This window comes from Peromyscus leucopus, chromosome 19 (genome assembly GCF_004664715.2).
Source record: "Peromyscus leucopus breed LL Stock chromosome 19, UCI_PerLeu_2.1, whole genome shotgun sequence".
In the NCBI taxonomy this organism is placed as follows: Eukaryota; Metazoa; Chordata; class Mammalia; order Rodentia; family Cricetidae; genus Peromyscus; species Peromyscus leucopus.
Genome location: NC_051079.1, coordinates 77,679,382 through 77,706,715, shown reverse-complemented (window position 1 = coordinate 77,706,715; position 27,334 = coordinate 77,679,382). Strand labels below are relative to the sequence as shown.

The window sequence follows — 27,334 nt, the reverse complement described above, 5'->3', positions numbered from 1 at the left end:
GACCTACGATTTAGCCCCTATAATTGGAATACAGACCTACTCATCCGTAGCAATAGTGTCTACCTTCTATCTCACATATCAATGTTTACTTAGCATGGAACAAACAAACAATTATGTGGTTAGTAGACAGCAAATGTTAAAATTTTAATTTTATGACAGCATCATGATAAACATTATCTAAATATAATTGAGTTATTGAAACAAATATTCAGCTCATATGTTACCCTCATTGTGTTGCTATGTTTTAGCTTTTGCTTACTTGAGAATTATAAATGAATAAATTCAAATATCTATCTATCCATATATCTATATCAATCAATCAATCTATCTATCATTTATCCATCTATCATCTATTATTTACCTATCTAGATATGTGTGAGAGAGTCTCTTATAGTACTAGCTGGTGTCAAACCCAGTATGTCAAAAGGACTGATTATCTCAAACTCTTTATTCTCCTAGCTCTAGCTCTACTTTTAAGTGCTGGAATTATAAGTATGTGCCATCATTCTTGGGTTTTCTGTGTTGGGACTCAAACCTAGGATTCTGTGTATACTAGACAAGGACTCAATTGAGATAAATCCCCATCCTTCTACAATTTCAATTACAGTGGAAAGTAGAATTTTAAAAAGTGGTAAAATTGCATTAATATATATATATATATATATATATATATATATATATATTCAATATAGGATTTGATCTAGTAACTACAAGGGAAATTTAAATGTGCCATGATGACCTTTTTCTTTCTGTGGGCATTACAAGATAAGATTGATTTTGACTCTATTCATTGATTAATTGAGGAAACACATATATTCCAGATGCAGCAATCATCCATTAAAGCTTACTGTGATGTGGTAGACTCTGCCTTCTCCAATAAAGATGACCATAATTTCTCCTTGCCATTATACGGAGTAGAACCTCATGTCATCCACAATAACAGTGCTCACTCACTCTTCACTAGAAAATGGGATATTTGCAAAGAACTTTGCTTGAGGGAGTTAGAAGAAGTCAAGGCCAGAGCTGCTCAGATGGAAAAGACTGGGATGGAGGTCAGACTGCAGTGCCAAGTAGAGGGAAAAGTGGAGCAAAATCAGAGCTGAAAGGAACAGTGCCAGGGAGGAAGGAAGGCAACTGAGAATAAGATTAGAGATGGCAATGATAGAACTGAGAGTGCTGAAAAAGAAGCAGAGACTGATACCTCAGAAGCAGCTTTATGAAGCTTATGCCTTTCAGGAACTGGAGCTTCCTAGGTGCTTAGATGCATCCTATGATCAGAGAGACTGCAATTCATACAGGGATGAATCTGTCAGAGAGTGCTTCATAAAAAGACCATTTCCTGAGGAACAGAACACAGATAGTAACATAAGAAAAACATCCATAGAGGAGCCCACAGAAAATGTGCATTTTGAATGACGTGTGAGGTTCTGGGAAGATAGGGAACCCTAAGGTGCAGCACCACTACAATAAAGTCCCACAGTTTGGTGGCATGGGCAACAGAAATGCACCTTTTATTAGGTTTTATAATTAGTGTACAAAGTAATGGGTTTCATACAGCCATGATTTTGTTGATCCTTCTTCCCTACTCTGCTCTTTCTGTCTCTCCTGTTAGCAGTCTTCTGCTAAATAGCACCTCTTCTGTTTCCTTGCCTCATGTGGTCTATTGCCCTGTTTCCCCTCTTAAAACTTCATTCCAGCTTTTATGGTCCCTTTTCTAGTCTCATGATCTGCACCCCTTAAACATAAATGTATACTGTGGATATCGCTCTATATAAATAAAATGCTGGCTGGCCAGTACCCAGGCAGGAAGTATAGGCGGGACAAGCAGAGAAGAGAATTCTGAGAACAGGAAGGCTGAGTCAGGAGATGCTGCCAGCCACCATGAGTACCAACATGTAAGATACTGGTAAGCCACGAGCCATGTGGCAAAGTATAGATTAATAGAAATGTGTTAATTTAAGATAGAAGAACTAGATAACAAGAAGCCTGCCATGGCCATACAGTTTGTAAGCAATATAAGTCTCTGTATGTTTACTCAGTTGGGTCTGAGCAGCTGCTGGCCTGGTGAGTGAGAGAAATTTGTCCTGACTGTGGGCCAGGCAGGACTGGAGAAAACTCCAGCTACAGATGTATACACTAATACACAGATTAAAATATAGTATCTATGTATGGGAAAAAAAGAAAATCCAAACATGTGGCACTTGACTTTCTCTGTCTGGGATACATCCCTTAACATAGTAATTTCTAGTTCCATTTGTTTTCCAGAATATATCATGATTTAAAGTTTTCTTTAAGGCTGAGTAAAATTCTATTGTGTGTATGTTACTGTATAGGGTATTGATCGGGTTTGTTTTCTCTGCCAGTTATAGAATTAAAAGCAAAAAAAAATTGAGTGTAACACATAGCAAGGGAGAAATCTTAAACAGGATCAGATCAGAACCCACTAGAGGGAGAAAAAGGTCCACAAGGCTTTGTTTTAAGATGATGAACTTTTGCATCTGGTCAAGAGGGTGAGGAAGAAGCGAGCTATTGTAGAACTTTATCACCTGTATTACCTAGCCATGGCCCTTCTTCCTGTCTGTTTATCTACCAGGGAATCTTTCTAACTCCCAGCCTATCATATTCACCTCATATTCCTTATCTATTCATCTAATGATGGACATCTAACACAATTTTTGTAGCATCAAGAGATCATGGTATCACCAGGATTGTTTCTCTTGAAGTTTCTCTCTTTTACTTGTAGAAATTTGCCTTTTCCTGGTTTCCTTCTTTTACCCTAATCTCTGAGTATGTTTGTGTTCAAATTTCCTCTTTTTACACAGATGGCATCATATGGCCCACCGTAATATCCCCAAGTTAACTTTCACACCACTTTACCAGTGTTGTCTTCGATGACATTTGAGGAATTTTTCTATACTAACTCTGAATCAAGTTAATAAATGTTTCCTGGAGTATTTTGAATATTTCCTAGATATTACACTTTGGCCTCACAGTTATTTATTTATTTTTTTAACAGGGTTTCTCTGTGTAGCTTTGCGCCTTTCACGGATCTCACTCTGTAGTCGAGGCTGGCCTTGAACTCACAGAGATCTGCCTACCTCTACCTCCCAAGTGCTGGGATTAAAGGTGTGCACCAACACCCGGCCCACAGTTATCTCCTTAATCAATGGTACCTCAGACAATTAAGAGAATGTTTCATCTGACCCATATTTGGAAATTCTTGTTGTAATTAGAATCTTGAAGCCTCTGATAAATACACACAGACACACACAGAGACACATACACACCCTATTTTATTTATTTATTTATTTTATCTAACAGTCTTCCTTTTAGATAAACTTCTCCTCCTTCCATCTTGCATGCTTTCTATGTTAAGGAACTCATGTACATACCATTCTTATAAGAATGCTATGCTAAAATCCAGCTTCTGCTCAGGTCACAATACCTATAACAATCTTCTTTCAGAGACATTGACAGACACCCTACTGAGGCATTGTCTATGAAGAATTGTCTTCATCATATTGGCTTGTGGCCATGTCTTTGAAGCATTTTCTTGATTGCTAGTTGGTTCAGAAAGACACAGACAACTATGGGGGAGTCCCACTGCTAGACAAGGAGGCCTGAGGTGTATAATGTATAAGAAAGGTACCTGAACAAGTCAGGGTAGCAAGCCATTATACAGCTTTCCTCCAGGGTCTCTGCTGTAGTTCCTGCCTCCAGGTTCTTGCCTTGGGGTCTTGTCCTTCCTCTGTGATAGACTGACTTGTGAGCCAAATAAATCCTTTCCTCTTCTAAGTAACTTTGGTCAGTTTTTAATAACAACAACAGAGGAGTCAAACTAGGACAACCCATGTCTTATTTGTTTTTAAAAATAGCATGGATAATTGTAGTATCAAGTTTGGAAAAATTAAGAGGTGAATACTAGACAAATTGGCATCTGCATAGTACATTAAAAATACAATATCAAAAATAAAATAGCATAAAGATTCTATTAAACTATGATTTATTTATTTACATCTCTTAAATCAGGGCAAATTCTTTGAAGTTTGTACTAATGACAGAATTTCTGTACAGTGTGCTATTTTCCTAATTAATGTCTATTTTATTAAAATAACTTTGGGCTTGCATTTGAGATTCAGATAGTCAACTTAAACTCAAATTAAAAATTGAAATATTGTAGACCTCCCTGAAAATTATATCTGTGCTGTTTATATTTTTATCTTGACATAAGTAGGGCCATCTGGGAAGAGGGAACCTCAACTGAGAAAATGCTCCAACAGATTGGACTGTAAGCAAGCCTGTGAGGCATTTCCTTGATTAACCTAAACTTCTTGATGTGGGAGGGCCCAGACCACTGTGGGATGTACCTCTTTTGCCAGATGGGCTAGTAGAAGAAATCACTCTTAGAAAGTAATGGGAAGCACACCAGTAAGCAGCAGTTTTTCATGCACTCTGCTTTAGTTCCTGCCTCCAGGTTTCTGCTTGAGTTATTGCTATGACTTTTCTCAGAAGTGGACTGTTACTGATGGGGAAATATAAGTCAAATGAACCCTTTCTTTCCCAAGGTTTTTTTTTTTTAGGTCATGGTCTTTATCATAACAATAGAAAGCAAACCAGGATACTCCTCAGTGTTAGTCACTGTTCTAATGCTGTGAAGAGATAAATGTGGTGATATATTATATAACCTAATAAACTTGCCTGGGGATCAGAGGACAGAGGCAGTCACTAGATGAGATATAGAGGCCAGACAGTGGTGGCACACATACCTTTAATCCTATTGGTCAGGAGGCAGAGATCCATCTGGATCTCTGTGAGTTCAAGGCCACACTGGACTACATGAGAGAAAAAGAACCAGGCAGTGGTGACACATGCCTTTAATCCCAGGAAGTAATATGGCAGGACACAGAAAGGAAACAGGAACTTGCTCTCTTTAGGTTGAGAATTTCGTAGAGGTAAGCTAGTGGCTGGCTGGCTGCTTCTCTGATCTTTCAGCTTTCACCCTTTCATCTGGCTCTGGGTCTTATTATTATAAGACCTTTGAAGATTCATGCTACATTTGGCACCCAATTTTTGTGGCACAAATTCATGAAAAAGCCACTTGCCTGTGGCCTTGCAGGCCCCAGCTCAGTCCTGAGCTGCCTGAGACCAGAGTTTCCACCACATGTGGACCAGAGTCTCTAACTAGATGGATCCAAATGGCTGGATTTTTTACTTCTTCACACCTGGTGGGTTGTGGGCTCTCCCTGGATCTTCATCTCATGCTGCTACCATACTAGATAGCTGCCTTGGCACCCACTTGGGCTTCTACTATTTACATAGTCATCAGAGTTAGTGAGTCAATTACAATTTCTTAAAGGAAAAATTAGTTAAAAGAGAATTATTTTTCCCACATTAACAAATGGGAAACATCTTTACAATGCATGATGTTTTGTCTCTGTTTGATAACACATTAGGTAGTCTGAAAATGGACCAACTAAATGAGAGGAAAATTAATGTTGATGGGATAGATGTAATGTCAATTTTAAATATTATTTGTTTGATCATTTCTGTTTTATCATTCAAAAAGTTGGTTAATGTGAGTGCCAAGATAAAAATTTAAAAAACATTAAAACAAATCATAGAGAAACTCAGATCCAGACAGAGGAATTTAAAGGTGAACCAATCTCAGCATTGCATTATATGGTTACAGAGAAACAGCCCAAGGCTTTCAAACAGTCAACCTTGATCTATCCACTAATCATACAGGAATTGCCAAATGCTCAAGGCTGTGTACAAGCTGATTAGACTCTTGTGAAAATGTTATATTTGAGATTCAAAGAAGCTATAGTGTCATATGGTATCCATTCTCTATTCATGAAGCAAACGTTAAACTTGTAGTCAACTTATAATAGAATTATCCCTCAAGACTGTAAATATTTGGTTACAGTGGTCTTAGAGGCTGGTCCCCAGTTACAATGGAGGATCTGGTAGAAAGATAAGGCTAAGACCATTGAACAATGATGCAGGGCTAGAGGTATGGAAATTTCCCAAGATCAACTTCTTGGAGAAGGTGATTATGCTGATATACAAAGACAATCTTTATATGATGACCACACTGTAGCATGAATCTTAAAAGTTCCTATTAATAAAAACAAACCTGGAGCTGGGTATTGGGGTGAATGCTGGAAGATCAGAGAAGCAGAACAAGCTACAGCCAATTCCTCAGCTGGGCCTGTTTCCCCAGACTGGATGCCTCTCAGCTGAATTGTGCTGCTCCAAAGCCTAAAAGCTTAGCCAGGCTAGTTCCTGGTTTTCACCCCTTATATACCTTTCTTCCATCACTTCCAGGGATTAAAGGCTCTTGTTACCACACCTGGCTGTTTCCATTGTGGCCTTCAACTCATAGAGATAGAGGTGGATCTCTGCCTCTGGAATGCTAGGATTAAAGGTGTGTGTGCCATCATTTTCTGGCCTCTGGATCTAGTGGCTGTTCTGTTCTCTGACCCAAGATAAGTTTATTAGGGTGCACAATATTTTGGGGAATACAATATCACCACATTTCCCCTTTTTGTCTAAAATTTAAAAAAATCTTATAATACAAGAAAAACTATATCCAATAAGTATATATAATATATACAGTCAAGAATTACATTAACCATGTCTAGTCCATTAACATTTGACAGATTCAGATGAAAAACTCCATAAATATATAACAGTGTCCAGTCCAGTAACATTTGATAAACTCAGGCAAAAATTTCATTACTTATCCTATTTAAAATAAGTAGTTTCTTTTTAAAAGTAGATTCAAAAATTGACCTTTTTATCTTATCATATCCATATTCTCTTTTTCCTTTTCATAATAGATTCAATAATCTACCTTTTGTCATTTTTATTTTTATTTTTTTATTTTTAATATCTCAAGCTATTCTTTTCTTTATTATGAACCATGCTTCTCCAGGAGCAATACTGTAAAGGTCTATTTTCAGTTCAGATTTCAGGAGAAATCTCCTCTCTTGTAAAGTTTTTTAAAACTTGGGGATGAACCAGCATGGAGGTTCAGTGGTGAAGGCACATCCTTCTTCGAAGCCCAATAGCCAGAATTAGATCTTGGGACCCCACGTGGTGAAATAAAAGAATTTCCTCTTGATATTGTTTTGGAACCTCCTTGTAAGTGCCGTGGCACACATGTGAGCATGCATACATACAACACATAAAATAGTTTTAAAATGTATTAAAAATCTAGACTGGTAACATACAGAATGAGCAAGGAATGAGTGTGCTTTCTGAGCACTGAGATTACATATAAATATATTAAAAATATTGTGCACTGAGTTAGTGTCAATTGAACTAGGGATCAGGTGACTAATCTGAAAGAGTAGCCCATTCTTGTGTATTACAAGGTGTTTTGGAAATGGTAATAATGCAGTACTCACATAAGAGATTCCCACTGGTCAGAAGGCATGTGACCTCTCTGTAGCAGCTGTGGATTACTGTGTTATTAAGTGAGGAGAAAATGCTGGGGGATACCAAGAACATCATATATGACCTATTATTTACAAAGTATGAAGACATCATATTTTGTGTGCTTCTTGATATGCAAGTACATATAGCAAACAGCCTACAGTTATTTTAGAATATACATTTAATTACTTGACACAAATTCTGTCATTTCTCTAAAAATTTCAGAGTTGAAGCAGCCCTTGCTCATACAATTTGAGATTTTTTTCTTTTTTCTTTATTTATTTTTTAAATTACACTCATGATATTAATCACATTTGTGGTACTCATAGATTACATTCGCATTATTCATTCAAATATATATATATATTTAATTTTAGATGTCGAATGTCATTTCTTGAAGGGAGTAGGAGGTTTTAATTACAGGCTTACAGCACAATGGGAGGACACCGGAGAGCAGAAGTTTGCTACTGATGTTTTACAATCTTGCATCTAAGCTGTTAATGCCCATTATTCAGGATATACAGACAAGGAACTTCCCTTAAGCATTCAGGAGGGTGGAACCTGGCAGGGAATTAGCATTGGGAGGATATCAAGGTCAAGGTCCGCAAGCTAGGCAACAGTTACCCAAAACAGGGGCCAGGGCCCTGCAGGTCCCCCTTTTATTAAAAAATGAGCTTCTCACTTGGGTTGCGTGGGATGTCAGCAGGTCACCTTACCTGTCATGGAGATGCCTGCCCAGGCCACACAGGTGCTCTGCCTTAGGTTGGTGAGTGCCCCCCAGGCATTACCCATCTCTAAATACTCATTATCATACCAGCTCAATTGTGTGTGAGCTGCATGGTTAATTGCTGCCAAAGATCTCAAAGTGGCACTGGGCTTGCAATCTGTGTGTTCGATACAGAAAAGACCAACAGAGGTCCTATCTCACCCATAGCCAGTAGGCTAAAGGCAACTGAGCCATTCCCTTCCTCATTGAGCCATACTGTATGCTGGAGTCCTTCTAAGATAGTATTCCCAAAGCAACTGGAACTTGAGTTTATAAATTTATAATTTTCAAAGCCAATCGAGATGTATATAACTACTGAATTGAATTTGTCATGCCCAATAGAATGAAAGATTAACTAACTGTGGTAGCTACTTTTGTTGCCAGGGTCTCCACTGTGCTAGCTGTAGTAAGCAGTTGTGAAATGGTAATCCCAGACATAGTAGCAGTGGTGTGAGCCATTGTTATAACAGCAACAGCAGCAGCAGCAATGTCAAATTCTCTTCTGGATTATGTGTACATCCACTGGCATGGATACAACTCCAGGAACACAAACCACCAAGGCCTGTTTTTCTTGACCCGAGCATGACTTTGGCTGGCAGCTCTTCTGGAGAATCCAATCTCATGGCTACAGTTCCTAGACTTACATTAATGCTTGCCAAAGCTGGCCATATTGGGCTCTCAATCTCCATTGGCATCAGAAGGGTAGATTTTTTCATGATGACCCATTAGGTCTCTGTCATGTTGGGCTTCAGCAGCAGCCACAGGGCACATTCAGTGCTCAGGAATCCAAAGAGGAACCTCATTGTCCTGAGAAAAGACATAAACCAAACTCCGGGGCCACACCAACACTAGATCGGGTCTCCTCCACGTGCTAGTAAAAAGATCCTTCCATCACTCCAGAGGGTGATTTCAACAGGAGCCCTCCAGTGCTTATCTGCATCAGATCCTCCAGCAGAATCCACCAATAAACTCCAGCAGAATCCACCGATAAAAAAAATTAAAATATATAAAACAAGGGAAAGAATAGAATGTGGAAAGGAATAATGAGTCCCTAGTTCTCCCTTTTTTTAACTTTATTAAATGTTTGTTTAATATTTCATTTTTTTCTATTTTTATTTTTTATTGTTTAAAATTAATTAATTAATTTTTCTATTATCATCTTGATAGAGTATGTATTCTTATCTTAATAGTGAGATGTTTCATTGAGGCTTGATCAGTAATTGAGTAAAACAGAAATTTATTATAAGCTACAGTTGTCCTAGGGACCTCCGTGCTATATATACATATAGCCTCCATGGTTCTATGGGTTGTAGTCTGATTGTTCTTTATTTTATATCTAGAATCTACTTATGAGTGAGTACACACCATGACTGTCTTTCTGGGTTTGGGTTACCTCACTCAGGAGGATTTTTTTCTAGTTCCATCCATTTGCCTGCAAATTTCATGCTTTCATTGTTTTTCTCTGCTGAGTAGTACTCCATTGTGTATATGTACCACATTTTTTTCATCCATTCTACTGTTGATAGGCATCTAGGTTGTTTCCAGGTTCTGGCTATTACAAATAGTGCTGCTGTGGACATTGCTGAGCATGTATCTTTATGGTATGAATCAGCATTCCTTGGGTATATGCCCAAGAGTGGGATGGCTGGGTCTTGAGGTAGTTCAATTTCTGATTTTCTGAGAAACTGCCATACTGATTTCCACAGTGGTTATACAAGCTTACATTCCCACCAACAGTGGAGGAGTGTTCCCTTTGCTCCACATCCTCTCCAACATTGATTGTTATTGGTGTTTTTGATCATAGTCATTCTGACAGGTGTAAGGTGGTATCTCAGAGTTGTTTTGATTTGCATTTCTCTGATGATTAAGGATGTTGAGCATTTCTTTAAATGTCTTTCAGCCATTTGTGATTCTTGTTTTGTGAATTCTCTGTTTAGCTCTTTAGCCCATTTTTTAATTGGACTGTCCAGTATTTTGATGTCTAGTTTCTTGAGTTCTTTATACACTGTGGAGATCAATCCTCTGTCAGATGTGGGGTTGAAGATCTTTTCCCATTCTGTTGGCTGTCTTTTTGTCTTATTGACTGTGTCTTTTGCCCTGCAAAAGCTTCTCAGTTTCGAGAGGTCCCATTTATTAATTGTTGTGCTCAGGGTCTGTGCTGTTGGTGTTTTATTTAGGAAATGGTCTTCAGTGCCAATGATTCAAGAGTGCTTCCTACTTTCTTTTCTAATAAGTTTAGTGTAACTGGATTTATGTTCAGGTCTTTGATCCACTTGGACTTGAGTTTTGTGCATGGTGACAGATATGGATCTATTTTTAATCTTTTACATATTGAGATCCAGTTATGCCAGAACCATTTGTTGAAGATACTTTCTTTATTCCTTTGTATAGTTTTAGCTCCTTTGTCAAAAACCAGGTGTTCATATGGGCATGGATTAATGTCAGGGTCTTCAATTCGATTCCATTGGTCCATATGTCGGTTTTTATACCAGTACCAAGCTGTTTTTATTACTATAGCTCTATAGTAGAGTTTGAGGTCAGGGATAGTGATGCCTCCAAAGGTTGCTTTATCGTATAGGTTTCTTTTAGCTATCCTGGGTCTTTTGTTTTTCCATATGAAGTTGAGTATTTTTCTTTCCAAGTCTGTGAAGAATTGTGTTGGGATTTTGATGGGGATTGCATTGAATCTGTAGATTGCTTTTGGTAAGATTGCCATTTTTACTATGTTAATCTTACCTATCCATGAGCATGGGAGATCCTTCCATTTTCTGATATTTTCTTCAATTTCTTTCTTTAGAGATTTAAAGTTCTTGTCAAAAAGGTCCTTCACTTGTTTAGTTAGTGTTATCCCAAGGTATTTTATATTATTTGTGGCTATTTAAAGGGTGATGTTTCTCTGACTTCTTTCTCAGCTCTTTTATCATTTGTGTATAGGAGGGCTATTGATTTTTTTGAGTTGATCTTGTATCCTGCCACTTTACTGAAGGAGTTTATCAGCTGTAGGAGTTCCCTGGTAGAGTTTTTGGGGTCACTTATGTATACTATCATATCATCTGCAAATAGTGAAAGTTTGACTTCTTCCTTTCCAATTTGTATCCCTTTGATCTCCTTTTGTTGTCTTATTGCTCTAGCTAGAACTTCTAGTACTATATTGAATAAATATGGGGAAAGTGGACAGCATTGTCTTGTTCCTGAATTTAGTGGTATTGCTTTGATTTTCTCTCCATTTAATTTGATGTTTGCTCTTGGCTTGCTAAAAATTCCCTTTATTATGTTTAGAAATGTTCCTTGTATTCCTGATCTTTCTAAGACCTTTATCATGAAGGGGTGTTGGATTTTGTCAAAGGCTTTCTCAGCATCTAATGAGATGATCATGTGGTTTTTTTTCTTTCAGTTTGTTTTATGTGGTGTATTACATTGACTGATTTTCTTATGTTGAACCATGCTTGCATCCCTGGGATGAATCCTACTTGGTCGTGATGGATAATTGTTTTGATGTGTTCTTGGAGTCTGTTTGCCAGTATTTTATTGAGTATTTTTGCATCAATGTTCATGAGGGAGATTGGTCTGCAGTTCTCTTTCTTTTTGCATCTTTGTGTGGTTTGGGTATCAGTGTAATTGTAGCCTCATAAAAAGCATTTGGTAGTGTTCCTTCTGGTTCTATTATGTGGAACACTTTGAAGAGTATTGATGTTAGTTCTTCTTTGAAAGTCTGGTAGAATTCTGCACTGAAACCATCTGGTCCTGGGCTTTTTTTGGTTGGGAGACTTTTGATGACTGTTTCTATTTCTTTAGGGGTTATTGGTCTATTTAAATGGTTTATGTGGTCTTCATTTAATTTTGGTATGTGGTATTTATCCAGAAAATTGTTCATTTCTTCCTGTTTTTCCATTTTTGTGGAGTACAGGTTTTTGAAGTATGATCTGATGATTCTCTGGATTTCCTCGTTGTCTGTTTTTATGTCTCCCTTTTCATTTCTGATTTTGTTAATTTGGGTGCTCTCTCTTTGCCTTTTGGTTAATTTGTCTAGGGGTTTGTCTATCTTGTTGATTTTTTCAAAGAACCAACTTTGTTTCATTGATTTTTTGTATTGTTCTCTTGTTTTCTGTTTCGTTGATTTCAGCCCTCAATTTGATTATTTCCTGGCATCTATTTCTCCTGGGTGAATTTGTTTCTTTTTGTTCTAGAGCTTTCAGTTGTGTTGTTAATTCATTGGTATGGGATTGCTCCATCTTCTTTATGTGTGCATTTAGAGCTATGAATTTTCCCCTTAGCACTGCTTTCATAGTGTCCCATAAGTTTGGGTATGTTGTACTTTCATTTTCATTAAATTCCAGGAAATCTTTAATTTCTTTCTTTATTTCTTCCTTGACCCATTGATGTTTCAGGTGGGCATTATTCAGTTTCCATGAGTTTGTGGGTTTTCTATATTTTTTGTTGTTGTTGAGGTCTAACTTTAAGGCATGGTGGTCTGATAAGATGCAGGAGGTTCTTCCATTTGGTTTTTTGTATCTGTTGAGATTTGTTTTGTAGCCAAGCATGTGGTCAATTTTTGAGAAGGTTCCATGGGGTGCTGAGAAGGTATATTCCTTTGTGTTAGGATGGAATGTTCTGTAGATATCTATTAAGTCCATTTGAGTCATAACATCTGTTAGGTTCTTTAATTCTTTGTTATGTTTCATTCTGGTAGATCTGTCTTTTTGTGAGAGTGGTGTGTTAAAATCTCCCACTATTAATGTGTGGGGTTTGATGTGCATTTTAAACTTTAGTAGTGTTTCTTTTATGAATGTGGGTGCTTTTGCATTTGGAGCATAAATGTTTAGCATTGAGACTTCATCTTGGTTGATTTTTCCCGTGATAAATATGCACTGTCCATTCTGATCTCTTTTAATTGATTTTAGTTTGAAGTCTATTTTATTAGATATTAGGATAGCTACACCAGCTTGTTTCTTAGGTCCAATTGCTTGGAAAGCCTTTTCCCAGCCCTTTACTCGGAGGTAGTGTCTGTCTTTGAAGTTAAGATGTGTTTCTTGTATGCAGCAGATGGATGGGTCCTGTTTTCTTATCCATTCTGTTAGCCTGTGTCTTTTTATAGGTGAGTTGAGACCATTGATATTGATGGATATTAATGACCAGTGGTTGTTAGTTCCTGTTACTTTTTTTTGTGGTTGTGTTGTGTTGTCCTTCTTTGGTGTATGTTGGTGTGGGATTATCTATTGCTTGATTTTTCATGGATGTGTTTAGCTTCTTTGGGTTGGATTTTCTCTTCTAGTGCTTTCTGTAGGGCTGGGTTTGTGGACAGGTATTGATTAAATCTGGTTTTATCCTGGAATATTTTGTTTACTCTGCTTATGGTGATTGAGAGTTTTGCTGGATATAATAGTCTGGGTTGGCATCTGTGGTCTCTTAGTGTTTGCATAAGAGTTGTCCATGACCTTCTAGCTTTCAGTCTCTATTGAGAAGTCTGGTGTTATTCTGATGGGTTTGCCTTTATATGTTACTTGGTTTTTTTCCTTTGCAGCTTTTAATATTTTTTCTTTGTTCTGTGTGTTTAGTGTTTTGATTATTATGTGGTGAGGGGATTTTTTTTTTGGATCCAGCCTATTTGGTGTTCTGTAAGCTTCTTGTATTTTCATAGGTATTTCTTTCTTTAGGTTAGGAAAGTTTTCTTCTATGATTTTGTTGAATATAATTTCTGTGCCTTTGAGTTGGCATTCTTCTTCTTCTATCCCTATTATTCTTAGGTTTGGTCTTTTCATGGTGTCCCAAATTTCTTAGATGTTTTGTGTTACGACTTTTTTGTCTTTAGTGTTTTCTTTGACTGACGAATCTATTTTCTCTATTGTGTCTTCAGTGTCAGAGATTCTCTGTTCCATCTCTTGCAATGTGTTGGTTATGCTTGTCTCTGTAGTTCCTGTTCATTTAGTCAGGATTTCTATTTCCAGCATTCCCTCAGCATGTGTTTTCTTTATTGTCTCAAATTCATTTTTCAGATCTTGGAATGTTTCTTTCATCTGTTTAATTGCTTTTTCTTAGCTTTCTTTGATTTTTTCCCATTTTTTGTTCATTTTTTCTTCCATTTCTTTAAGGAAGTTTTTTATTTCCTCTTTAATGGAGTTTTTCATTTCCTCTTTAAGGGAAGTGTTTATTTCCTCTTTAATGGAGTTTTTCATTTCCTCTTTAATGGAAGTTTGCATTTCCTCTTTAATGGAGTTTTTCATTTCCTCTTTAAGGGAAGTTTTTATTTCCCCTTTAGGGGAATTTTTTATTTCTTCTTTAAGGGCCTCTATCATCTTTTTAAAGTCATTTTTAGATTGATTTCTTCTGTTTCTTCTATCTTGGTATGTTCAGGTCTTGCAGGTGTAGAATCACTAGGTTCTGATGTTGCCATATGTCTTTATGTTGTTGCCTATATTTTTGCACTGGTGTCTACTCATCTCTTCCTCTGCTTGGTGCAGGTGGTGTCTGTGTCTGAGAGTGCCTGTCTTGTTCTAATTGTTAGTCTTGTTTCACTAGGAGTTCTTGATTAAATTGGTGCTATTGGGCTGTTTCTTCAGGAGCAGCTGATCTCAGTCAGTAAAGTATATACTTATGATTTTGGTGATCTGGTTTGGTGGCTGGGCAGCGCCTTCTTCTGTGTTCCCAGGTCACGTTTTGTTCATTCGTCAGCTCCTCAGCTGATATTGTTTCTTCAGACTTCAAACTGTAGGGATCTGAATCTTCTCCCCGATGGATTTCAGCTTAGCAGGGTAGTCTCACCAGCACCTCCAAGTTGTTGGCTTTCACAGGATCAGCAGCTGGGCCCTGGGTTGTCTTCAGATGGAGTGTTCATATTCATTCTGGTTCCATCCCATGGAGATAGCGTCTTCCCTGGGTGTTGGGGTTAAAGGCGTCCCTGTTCCAAGCTCTTGATTAAGAGCTTCTTTTCACTAGCTCTTCAGTGGGTAATAGATAAGTTTCTGGTCTTTATTGCAACTGTGTTTCAGCTGCAGCCTGCTAGGCCTGCCTGCCTCCGCACTGGGCTTGTCTGGCTCTGCTGGGCCTGCCTGCCTCTGCTGTCCTGCCTACTTCTGCAGGCCACTGCCAGCCTGTCTACCTCTGTGGGCTGTCTCTGGGCCTACCTGCCTCTGTCGGCTGCTGCTGGGCCTACCTGCCTTTGCAGGCTGGCGCTGGGCCTGCCTGTCTCTGCAGATTGCTGCTGCCAGGCCTACCTGCCTCTGCCTGTAGCTGCTGCCACTGCCACAACTGTCTACCTCTGTGGGCCGCTGCCGGGCCTATTTGTCTCTTCCAGCTGCCACCATGCCTGTCTATCTCTGCGGGCTGCCACCAGGCTTGTATGTCTCTCCTTTTGTCATTTTTATATCTTCCCCTTTTTCTTTTTAGACTAGATTCAATGATCTACCTATTTATCCTATTATTTCCTTATCTTTTTTCTCAGAGTAGATTCAATGATCTACCTCACCACACCCTAATTTTATGCCAAAAGACAGCCTTGAATTCTTGGGACAGAATTGAAGAAGCAGGAAAGAAAATTGAATCATTTACTAAAGTTATACAGGCTCCAAAAGAAACCTTCACTGATTTTTATGAAGCCTGTCTTCAGCAGTAAATAGAATGATACCAAACTCAGAAGTGAGGCAGGTAATTGAATCTCTGGCTTTTGAAAATGGTAATGCACAATGCAAAAGGATAATTAGGCCATTAAAGGCAAGATCAGCACCCTTCGAGGAATGGATCTGAGATATAATTAATAATGAATCTTTTGACCATGATGATGCTTGGATAGGAGAAGTGATTTCCAGAGGTTTGAAGAAAAATAGTAATGTCAGATATTTTAATTGCAGTAAACAAGGTCAGGTAAAAAGGGACTGTAAACAGGGCATTCCTTCAAACAATGATTTTTCAAGGAACAATGGCAACAGAAAGCTCCTCCCTTCTGGGTTATGTAGAAGGTGTAGTAAAGGCAATCATTGGACTAACGAATATAAAGCAAAGGTAATCCTTTGCTTTTGGCATTGGAAAACTCCTTGAGGGTCCTCTTTCAGACCCCCATGACAAATTCAGTTCTGTCCTTTCCTGCTATCATAGAAAAAAAAACCCTTCTCAGAACAATTAAAGAACCTAATGCCTATTATAAAAAAACATACTGCTCAGGGTCATAGAACATATGTAGAAGAAAGAACAAAATCAGGAAAAACCATAAAGTGATTTTTTGGCAAACTTCTATAAATGAACAAAGCTCCAAATTAAAAATATCCATAAATGACATTCTCATTGAAGGTCTGATAGACACAGGTGTGGACATAACAATAATTTCACAAGGCATATGTTCAGCTGTTAGGGATTAGAACATTATCTCAAGTGAAACAGAGTGTGAAATGGGTCAAATGTATAGGGCCATAATTACAGAGAGGTGTAGCTTGAGTTTTCCTGCCTTGCCCACAGTCAGGACAAATCTCTGCCACCCGTCAGTCCCACAGCCGCTCAGACCCAACCAAGTAAACTCAGAGAGTTATATTGCTTATAAACTGTATGGCCGTGGCAGGCTTCTTGTTAACTATTCTTATATCTTAAAGTAATGCATTTCTACAAATCTATACCTCGCCACGTGGCTGGTGGCTTATCAGCGTCTTCACATACTGCTGGTCATGGCGGCGGCTGCTGCCTCTCTGGTCATGGCGGTGGCTGCAGCAGCTTCTCTTTCTGCCTTTGTCCTTTTATTTCTCCTCTCCGCTAGTCCCGCCTATCTTTCCTGCCTAGCCACGGCCGATCAGGTTTTATTTATTAACCAATCAGAACAACTTGACATACAGACCATCCCCCAGCACAGCCAAGTGCAGACCATCTCAAACACCTGCACTCAGGCCCATGGTCCTAATCATCCTCCATACGGACCTGCTGGATAACGCCACAAAGAACCCAAGAAGGGCTCCCACAGGACATACAAATCATCCCACAGCACTTCCCCTTTTCTTTTCTTTTTTTTTTTTTAAAAAGGAAGGTTTTAACTTTTACACATCTCCAAAGCCAGCTTGGTATATTTGGCAATTTTGGGCGTAGCTCCTCTTAACTACTTCCTGCTGGAGGGGGGCGCTGTATCTTATGGGGACGCAAAGAAAATTTTAGCATCATGGAGTAGTCCGTGAGGCAGTATCGTCTGAGCCAGTTGCCTTGAAACAATTCTGGATGTTGAATCATCTGGGCCATGGTGTCATCAGAGACCTTCAGGGGGTCTTGGCTGGTCAAACCTGATGTGTCTTAGTCTGAAACAAATCCATAGCCTCTGGCTTTCTGTGAAAACAAAAGCAGAGTCTCCTTTCCAAAGTAACACATCCTTATATCCAAATTTTAAAGTCAAGATATCTTTAATATATACATATTGGTTTAACTCAACATCTTTTACGATCAAATGTTTTTCTGCAGTTAAAAATCCCAAAGACAATATAATCCAGACTCTCTGTGTGATATCCATCTTTACATGGCTTATTTTTTATATTACTTTTACTTTCTCTTTAAAGACTTTATTTTTTTTTAAACTTTCTATTTCTTTATATAACTGTCTATATTCCTTTTCCTCTCTCTTCCAAGCCTATGTACATTTTTACACACATTGTAAAGCATTTAAAGTCTTGTTCCATCTGAATCTGTCTTATTGCAAACTTATTGCTTTAAACTATAGCCTTCTAAGCCTGAAACAGCTCTGTGGCTGCTGGCTCCGCCCCCTTCAACTTCCCAACATGGCGGTGGTACATTTACCGCCAGCTCTAGGAGCTATCATGAGTCTGTGCTTTTATCCAAGCAGCGTGTAGCCCAGAAACCTTTTTTGTTTTGTAACTAGCAAAGGCTAAATCCACCATGCAGCTTAATGTTCCACTTGCAGAGGCCTCATTCCCGCCATACTGCAAGTCAAGCACACATGCCAGGAACCTGCCAGTAACTCAAACCGGCGGCTGCCGCTCATTTGAGAGAGACAATTAGGAACTGTGGGGCGTTTACCGACGTCACCGTTCCTGGAGAACTTACCGACGTCACCGCTCCGTGTGTTGAGTTCTGAATCCTCTTTACCACCACGCGAGGATTCTTCTCAGATCACACTTTATTGGAGCGCCTCTTGGTTAAGGGACTTTGTCTTTAGTATTTTGTTTTTCATAACACCGGCCTTTATCCCTGTTCATTTGTCCTTTTTCTTTAGTCCCTCTTTTTTTTTTCTTCCCTTTTTTTCTTTAGCCCTTTTTTTCTTTAGCCCCTGTTCACGTTGGGCGCCATTTGTAGCTTGAGTTTTCCTGCCTTGCCCACAGTCAGGACAAATCTCTGCCACCCGCCAGTCCCACAGCAGCTCAGACCCAACCAAGTAAACTCAGAGACTTATATTGCTTATAAACTGTATGGCCGTGGCAGGCTTCTTGTTAACTATTCCTTTATCTTAAATTAATCCATTTCTACAAATCTATACCTCGCCACGTGGCTGGTGGCTTATCAGCGTCTTCACATACTGCTGGTCATGGCGGCGGCTGCAGCCTCTCTGGTCATTGCGGTGGCTGCAGCAGCTTCTCTTTCTGCCTTTGTCCTTTTATTTCTCCTCTCTGCTAGTCCCGCCTATCTTTCCTGCCTAGCCACGGCCGATCAGGTTTTATTTATTAACCAATCAGAACAACTTGACATACAGACCATCCCCCAGCACAGCCAAGTGCAGACCATCTCAAACACCTGCACTCAGGCCCATGGTCCTAATCATCCTCCATACGGACCTGCTGGGTAACGCCACAAAGAATCCAAGAAGGGCTCCCACAGGACATACAAATCATCCCACAGCAGGGAGGAAAATTAAAGCCATATGTGGCTAATATATCTATGAATCTATGGGGATGTGATTTATTACAATAATGAAATACCCAGATTAACATTCTTCTGATCTCAGAATCACACCATAAACTAACATATGTTTCTGGCAAAATAATTAGAAGGTATTATAAAGAACAGTCACTGACCATCCAGATTGTACAAGAACAGGTCACAACAGCTGCTGATCTTTCAAAGACACCAACAGCTCTACCTTTAAAATGGTTAACAGACAAGCCTGTATGGGTTCAGCAATGGCCTTTGACAAAAGAGAAACTATAGGCCTTAGAACTACTGGTACAAGAACAATTAAGTGCTCAACTTATTGAAGAATCAACCAGCCCTTGGGATTCTCCTGTATTTTTTATTAAAAAGAAATTTGGTAAGTCAAGAATGGTAACAGATCTAAGAGCAATTAACAAGGTAATACAGCCAATAGGGTCTCTACTATCTGGAATTTCTTTGCCTACTCTGTTTTTTGTTTTTGTATTTTGGAAGAATGAAGGCTAAAGAATTTGAAGAACACTAGACAAATGAGACATCTGAAGAAAAAGGACAAATCATCCAGAAAAAATTGTCCATGTAAAAGATTTTCTATAGTGATCCATGACCACACCTAACAACAATTTTGAAGTCTCCAAAAAATGATGAGATCCCAAAATGACAATTCTATTAGGACAATGATAATACCACTAAGATGTCAAATATCACCCAGAGATCAGTTTTGGACTACAAACTGCTCAGAACAATTTCATGATGGCTAGCTGAAATGATCTAGCCTCACAGACTACTCGAGCAAGGACTTGAGGCAAGGACTTGAGGCAAGTCCTGCATTTTTCCATTATGCAGAGGCTAGACAAAAAAATGATACAGCTACCTCTCCAAGCACTTGACAATTAACCCCATTTTTTCTTTTCAGGATCCCCTAAAGATGCTTTTGCCCCCAGACAGCAAAAAGTAATTTTAAGAAAATGATGGTCACATTCCCAAGAGGTGTGGTGGGTGGTTTTTGGTCATCAATGGATTATAGATAATTGTCATTGTTTAGCATGGTTGGTTACAAGTTGTTAATTGTTAATGGTTGGGAAAAAAGCTAAACAAAGGAAATTAGAATCAGGGTTATGGAAGAAAAAAGAAAAGAAGAAAGAGGATATAGATAAGAGGTAGATTATTGAATCTACTCTGAAAAAAAGACATAGAAATGATAGGATAAAGCATAGATTATTGAATCTGTCCTGAAAAGAAAAATAGGGGAGGATATAGATATGATAAGATAAAAAGGTAGATTATTGAATGTACTTTTAAAAAGCAACTACTAGTTTTAAATATTTTACAATGGATCGGATTTTATATATTGTATACAAATTATGTATATTGATACAAATTTGAGTTTGATTTTGTTAGTAAATGCTGTACATATATTTCTAATCTTGTTCAGGGTATTATACCTATACAGTTTATTTAACAATGTAATGCAATTTGCTAGTCCTTGAAAGTTGTTATTATTACCAACTAATTACAATATAAGAAATGCAAGTTAATTGTTAATTAAACTTGCGGTCATAATAAGTATTTTTTCAAGGTAAACAGAAATATATTGTAAATAGAAGGTCATCTTCAAACACTTCAGAGATCTATAGAATATGGCATTAAAGATATTTTAATAACACAGATTTTTTTCTTTTTTTTATGACTATGAGACATATCTGCTCCCAGCAGCATCAATCTACTTCAGAGAAAATGATAGGCATTGAAGAAACTTCATATGGAGTTTATTTTCTTTGTGGCAAAAGTTAGTCACTAGACAAGAAAGTGCCCTTGCCTCAACTGCTGATAGTGTGTTGTCCAAAATGGACAAGCAGGACACAAAAGAAAGGACTGATTTCTGTACCTTGTCAAGGCAAGGTAGGAAGGCCCTTCAGAAAATCCTGCCTCACAGATGAGTCTGTCAGATATGCTAGAGCTATAGGCCAAAGATGGATGCCCCAACATTGCAGAGAAACCTTGAGTGACTGTCCCGGTAGGCAACACTTTTTGTCATTACTCACATTTTTTTGGAATCACTTTTTTGCACTTCCTCCTTACTCAGTTAATATTATTTCCTTTTCGAGTCTCTGAGAGAGTTGAAGATAGATAGTTATAGTTATAGTTTTCCTCGTTTACAAATTCAGAAAAGAAACTCACTAAAGAGGTGTAAAGTGTCTAAGTTTGAAAGACATCAAAAGATAAGATAGTTTTCAGTTGGTAGTACAAGTTAGGATGGAAAGTGAATTAGGTACAACATTTTGGACTCACCAAAATAGGATAAGTAATGGAATATTTTCTCTGAATCTGTCAAATGTTAATGGACTGGACACTGTTAATATAATTCTTAACTGTATATACTTATTGTACTTATTGTATATAGTTTTCCTTATATTAATTATAACCTTCTTTTATTATTTTAGACAAAAAGGGAAAATGCAGTGATACATTGTGTACCCTAATAAACAACTGGGGATCAGAGAAGAGCCAGCCACTAGATTAGACTAGATAGTGGTGGCAAACACCTTTAATCTCACCACTTAAGAGATCTGTCTGGATCTCTATGAATTCAAGGCCACACTGGGCTACATGAAAGAAATAGAACCAGACAGTGATGATATATGTCTTTAATCCCAGAAAGTAATATGGCAGGACACAGAAAGTTATATAAGGCATAAGGAAACAGAAACTTGCTTTCTTGAGGCTGAGGATTTCATAGAGGTAAGCTAGTAGCTGGCTGTTCTGCTTCTTTGATTTTTTAGCTTTCACCTCAATATCTGGCTCTGTTTTTTTTTTGTTTATTGTTGTTGTTATAAGACCTTTTAAGATTTGTGTAACAGATATAATTACCAAGGCAACTTAAAAAGAAAACAATTAATTGAAGGCTTTATTTAGCATTGGAGCAGTGGCTGAGAGTTTTTTATCCTGATCCTCAGTCATCAGGATCTGAGAAAGGGAGGGAGGGAGGGAGGGAGGGAGAGAGGGAGGGAGGGAGAGAGGGAGGGAGGGAGGGAGGGAGGGAGAGAGAGAGAGAGAGAGAGAGAGAGAGAGAGAGAGAGAGAGAGACTGAGATTGACTGCTGGGCTTGGATGGGTTTTGCAACCTCAAAGCCCATGCCAGCGACACACCTCCTCCAATGCCAGACCTACTATTCCAAGAAGGACATACTTCCTACTCTTTTTAATTCCACTGACTGGGGACCAAACATATCGGTCTATGGAGATTATTCTCATTCAAACCACAACATTCTACTTTCTAGCCTCCATAAGACTGTATTCATATCATAATGCAAAATGCAGAATGAAGTTCATCTTTGGAAGTTCTTGTAGTCTATCATAGTCTCAAGACTGCTTCAAAGTCCAAAGCCCATATCTCTTCTTAGAATCAAGACAATCCTTAACTATAGCAATGTGTAAAATCAAACAAAACAAAACAAGATCACATGCTTCCTATACACAATGACACAGAATATACATTACCATTCCAAAAGAGAGGAAAGGGGACATAGGGAAGAAATACTAGAACAAAGAAAAAACAAAAAAACAACAACAAAAAAAATAGCAGCGCAAACTGAAAATTCTGCTCTATGTCCAATGGCCAAGGGCTTAGATGACTCTCTCCTTCCAGCTTTGCTGACTGTAACACACTTCTCTCTTTGGAGCTGGTACCACTGAATGAAAACAATGAAATAAAAGGAGGAGGACATAACTACTCCTAAAGTATGAAGAAGATTTTTATTGTAGATATAAGGAGAAAGCAGGCAGAGAGAAGAGTCCAGGCTGAACATGACTGGTAGACTAAACTTGACCATGAAAGGGGAGGGTGAATGGGAGAGCAAGAGAGTAACTCCTGAGCAAGAGGAACTGGGGCCAAGAGGCCAAGAGACTGGCATATGGGGATGGGCACATGGAATTGAAACAAGAGTGGCTGGGTTATATAGGGATCAGGATAGAGGGAGGGCAGTGAAAACTCAGACTTTGGGAATGAGAGGTTTAGGGAAGGAGCAGGATGAGAAATGGTAGGAGGAGCTATAGGTACTGAGTGATGTTGGGAGAGCTGGCCAGCATCTGCTTTGATATGTTAATAGGCTCCCCAGTTAGCCATTTGTCCTGGGTTTCTGAGACTTAACAACCACAACCTCTTTGCAGCTCTCTTTGGCTGATATTCATGGCTCTAGCATCTCCAATATCTTGGGGTTTCCTACACAATCCAGGTTTCACCTTTACAGCTTCATGCAAAGGACCTTCTGGAATCGATAGAGGAACTCCCCTGCCTCATGCCTAGACTCAGCTTCTTATGTTAACCCTGTGTCCTTTTTGACTCTAAAGTCAGAACCACTTGGCCAAAGTTACCCTGTAACTTGAATTTGCATAAGCTTTGTCTTTTTTATGGTATTTCTGGCTATGGATATGATAAGATAAAAAGGGAGATTATGGAATCTACTTTTAAAAAGGAACTACTTGTTTTAAATAAGTAATGAAAATTTTTTGGTCTGAGTTTATCAGATGTTACTGGACTGGACATTGTTAATATATATAATGGAGTTTTTTGTCTGGATCTGTCAAATGTTAATGGACTAGACATTGTTAATGTAATCTTGACTGTATATTGCATATACTTATTGAAGATAGTTTTTCTTGTATTAGTTATAAGCTTTTTTAATTTTAGACAAAAAGAGAGGAAATATGGTGGTATTGTGTTTTCCAAAATATTGTGTACTCTAATAAATTTATCTGGGGTCAGAGAACAGACAGCCACTAAATACAAAGGCTAGAAAATGGTAGCACTCACACCTTTAATCCTAGCATTCCAGAGATGGAAATCCCTCTGGATCTTTGTGAGTTCAAGGCCACATTGGAAATAGCCAAGCATGGTGACACACACCTTTAATCCCAAAAAGCCAGCCTTTAATCCCAGGGAGTGGTGGTAGAAAGGAGAAAGATATATAAGGCGTGAGGACCAGAAACTAGAGGCATTTGGCTGGTTAAGCATGTGGCTGGTTAAGCATTCAGGCTTTTGAGCAGTAATTCAGCTGAGACCCATTCCGGATGAGGACTCAGAGGCCTCCAGTCTGAGGAGACAAGACCAGCTGAGGATCTGGCAAGGTGAGATAGCTATGGCTTGTTCTGTCTCTCTGATCTACCAGCATGGACCCCAATAACTGACCTCGGGTTTGATTTTATTAATAAGAACTTTTAAGATTCCTCTACATCTGGCCAAAGAAATTCCTTAGGCTTTTTCCTTTCACAGGTTTTAGGATGAGCTGGGTAAGGTTCTCTTAGTCCATTTTGAAACAATCTTTTCTGTAAACTTTTCATCTCTTTGAACACAAGACTTAGCTCCCACTAAGTTTTCTCCTCAAACTATACCTTCTGGTATTTTTCTTCATCCTGCTTGTTCTTTTTCTTTGTAGATCTGCTTAATACCTAATACTAGGCTGTGTTGAGGTCTCCTCTGCCAATGAATGACCTTAATCTAAAACTTTTCAATTTAGCCTCTTCAGAAAGCAGTCACATTCTTTGCCAAAATATTACAAGAATAGTCTCCAAGACACTTATTTCTCTCTCTCTCTAAAACCTCTTGAGTCACATTGCCCTCAGCATTCTTATCTGCCATGCACCCCAGCATTACCAGAATGTCCCATTAAATTTTGTGTGCAACCACTTTTCTAGTTCAAAGTCTCAAAGTCTTTCATATTCTTTCAATAATAACCATTGTCAGACCTGTCACAGCAATACCTCAGCCATCAGTATTAACTTCTGTTGCAGTTACTGTTCTATTTCTATAAGAGACACCATGGTGAAGACAACTTATAAAAGAAAGCATTTGATTAGAAGCTTGACCACAGTTTTAGAGGGTTAGTCCACCATCATCATGATAAGAAGCACACTGGAGCAATACCTGAGAAGTTTATATATTGATATTCAAGTTACAGGGAGAGAGACAGAGAGACAGAGAGAGACAGAGACAGAGACAGAGAGCAAGAGATAGAGAGAGATAGAGACAGAAATATATATATATATATATATATATATATATATATATATAGAGAGAGAGAGAGAGAGAGAGAGAGAGACTGGGCTTGGCATGGGCTTTTGAAATCTCAAAGCTCCCCTCTCCAAATTCCCCAGTGACATATCTACTCCAATAAGACCACATGTACTCCAACAAGGGAACACCTCTTCATCCTTCCCAAATGGTTCCACTAGCTGAGACCAAATATTTAAGCACATGAGCCTATAGGAGCAACTCATTCAAAGCATCACATACTCTATCCTCCAAATTAGTTAGCTCTAGTTTGAAATTCTGAGGGCTAAATGACATTATAAAGTATAATGAATTCATCAATTTATTAAAAAAACTTAAGAGATATAAAGGATTATTTTTATCTTTAATTGGTAAAAAGCAAGAAGAATTAAAAGTTAAAGCAGACTTTGAGCTGTTATTTTATTATTACAAAGTAAAACATAGAAGGAAAAATAAATTTGAAGAAGAATGCCATTTACTTTGACCAAATAGTAAAAAATTCTACTGAGTGTTAGTGGAATAAAATACAATCTGATGCTTGCCATTGAATTCTGCTCCTTTTTAAAAAATATTTTTTTCTTGATTTTTCCTGTGACTTTTATATATTCAATAATTGTTTTATATTTTTCTTTTCAGGAAGAGGATGTGGCTATTGATCCACCAAGAATAAATGAGGCAATAAAACCCCACCTACACTTTAGAGATTCATTCAAGAATGATGGTTCACAAATCTGTGCAGTGACTCATGAGCTCAAGCTACAAGGAGTGAATTTGCTCTTAGAGAAGGAATTAACTGAAATTTCACCCCTATAGCCACACTTGGCTAGCTTTCAAATTATCTTAAGGAAGGAAAGAGAATAAGTGTTAATAATTGCCTCCTATAATCAAGCCTGAGGCTCAAAGCTCTTAAATTCTTATCCATTATCCCCTAATAATATATTTATCTGTAGTTATAATAAGTTGTATGTATTTATAGTGAGTTATAACATTAAAACACAGTTTGACATGTATCCATATTTTTGAAATTAAAAATAATAATAATTGGTCAGGTTTTATATCATTTTAAATGTTTTTTAAACCACAAGCCTGCTTCCATTATCATGTTAGTATTGTTTGTGATTCAAAAATTTACTGTATTATATAGCTACTATAACTACTGAACTTCACTGACTCTACAAAGAAAAAAAATGTTAAATTTATTATTGCACAAGTCATAGTTTGGAGAAGTATTTATCACAAAAGTAGGTATTTATATACATTGTCTTATAGAATAGAGAAAAAAACTAAACATATGATTTAATATTAAACATAGTTACTCCTCTTCATTCTGACATATTCATGTCTATTATACTGGACTGCTGCCTCAATATGAAAATATGGACACTGATGTTACATACCTGTGATCTGTTGTTTAATTATAAAATTTTCTAATGTATTCTTCATTAAGCAGCAACCACCATGAGTTCTTTCTATGAATCTTGAGCCCGACTCAGCAAGAATAGCTCTCTTCTCTCATTTAGCTTGAGCATTAGTGGCTCAAATGCTGGAGCTGAATATGAGTTCTTGAAGGAGAGATCTGCTGTGCGATGTCACTCTGTATGCTGTGAATGTGTGTTGCTCTGATTGGTTGATAAATAAAATGCTAATTGGTCAGGAGCCAGGCAGGAAGTATAGGCAGAATAAGCAGACGAGAATTCTGGGAAGAGGAAGGCTGTGTCTGAGTTGCCAGCCAGACTCAGAAGAAGCAAGATGACAAGGCAGAACTGAGAAAAGGTACCAAGCCATGTGGCTAACCATAAATAAAAATTATGGGTTAATTTAAGTGTAAAAGCTAGTCAGTAATAAGCCTGAGCTAATGGCCAAGCAGTTATAAGTAATATTAGCTTCTGGGTGATTATTTTATAAGCAGGCCACAGAACTGCGGGGCCTGGTGGGACCGGAGAAAACTTCCAGCTGCATTTGGTGTACCAATGTGAGGGATCTTGAATTTCCATAAGGCCTAAAAGAGTTTAAAAAGTGCTATAGCCTGCAGGAAAATACTGTAAGAACTCAAGTGGTTATGGCAAAGCCTCTACCTGAAGGGATCAAGGAATTCCTCCAGAGGAAGCCAAATTCCAAGGAGCATTTGGTGTTATTTGGCTTGTTATATATCAGCTGTCTTCTGTTATGAAAAACAAGTGTGCCTTCATAGTTTTCCCAATTGATTTTTCCCTAAGAATTGCTAACAGCGTGGACTGA

The 27,334-nt window shown here is 38.2% G+C and overlaps 1 protein-coding gene across 1 annotated transcript; it reads left to right on the top strand.

The window, feature by feature from the left end:
• The first annotated feature begins 734 nt into the window (after positions 1–734).
• Ccdc102b (coiled-coil domain containing 102B) lies at positions 735–25,957 on the top strand. The gene is given in 3 exon segments (XM_037196927.1): positions 735–1,042; positions 1,044–1,308; positions 25,733–25,957. Coding segments are annotated over 3 exon segments (798 nt in total).
• The last annotated feature ends 1,377 nt before the right edge of the window (positions 25,958–27,334 follow it).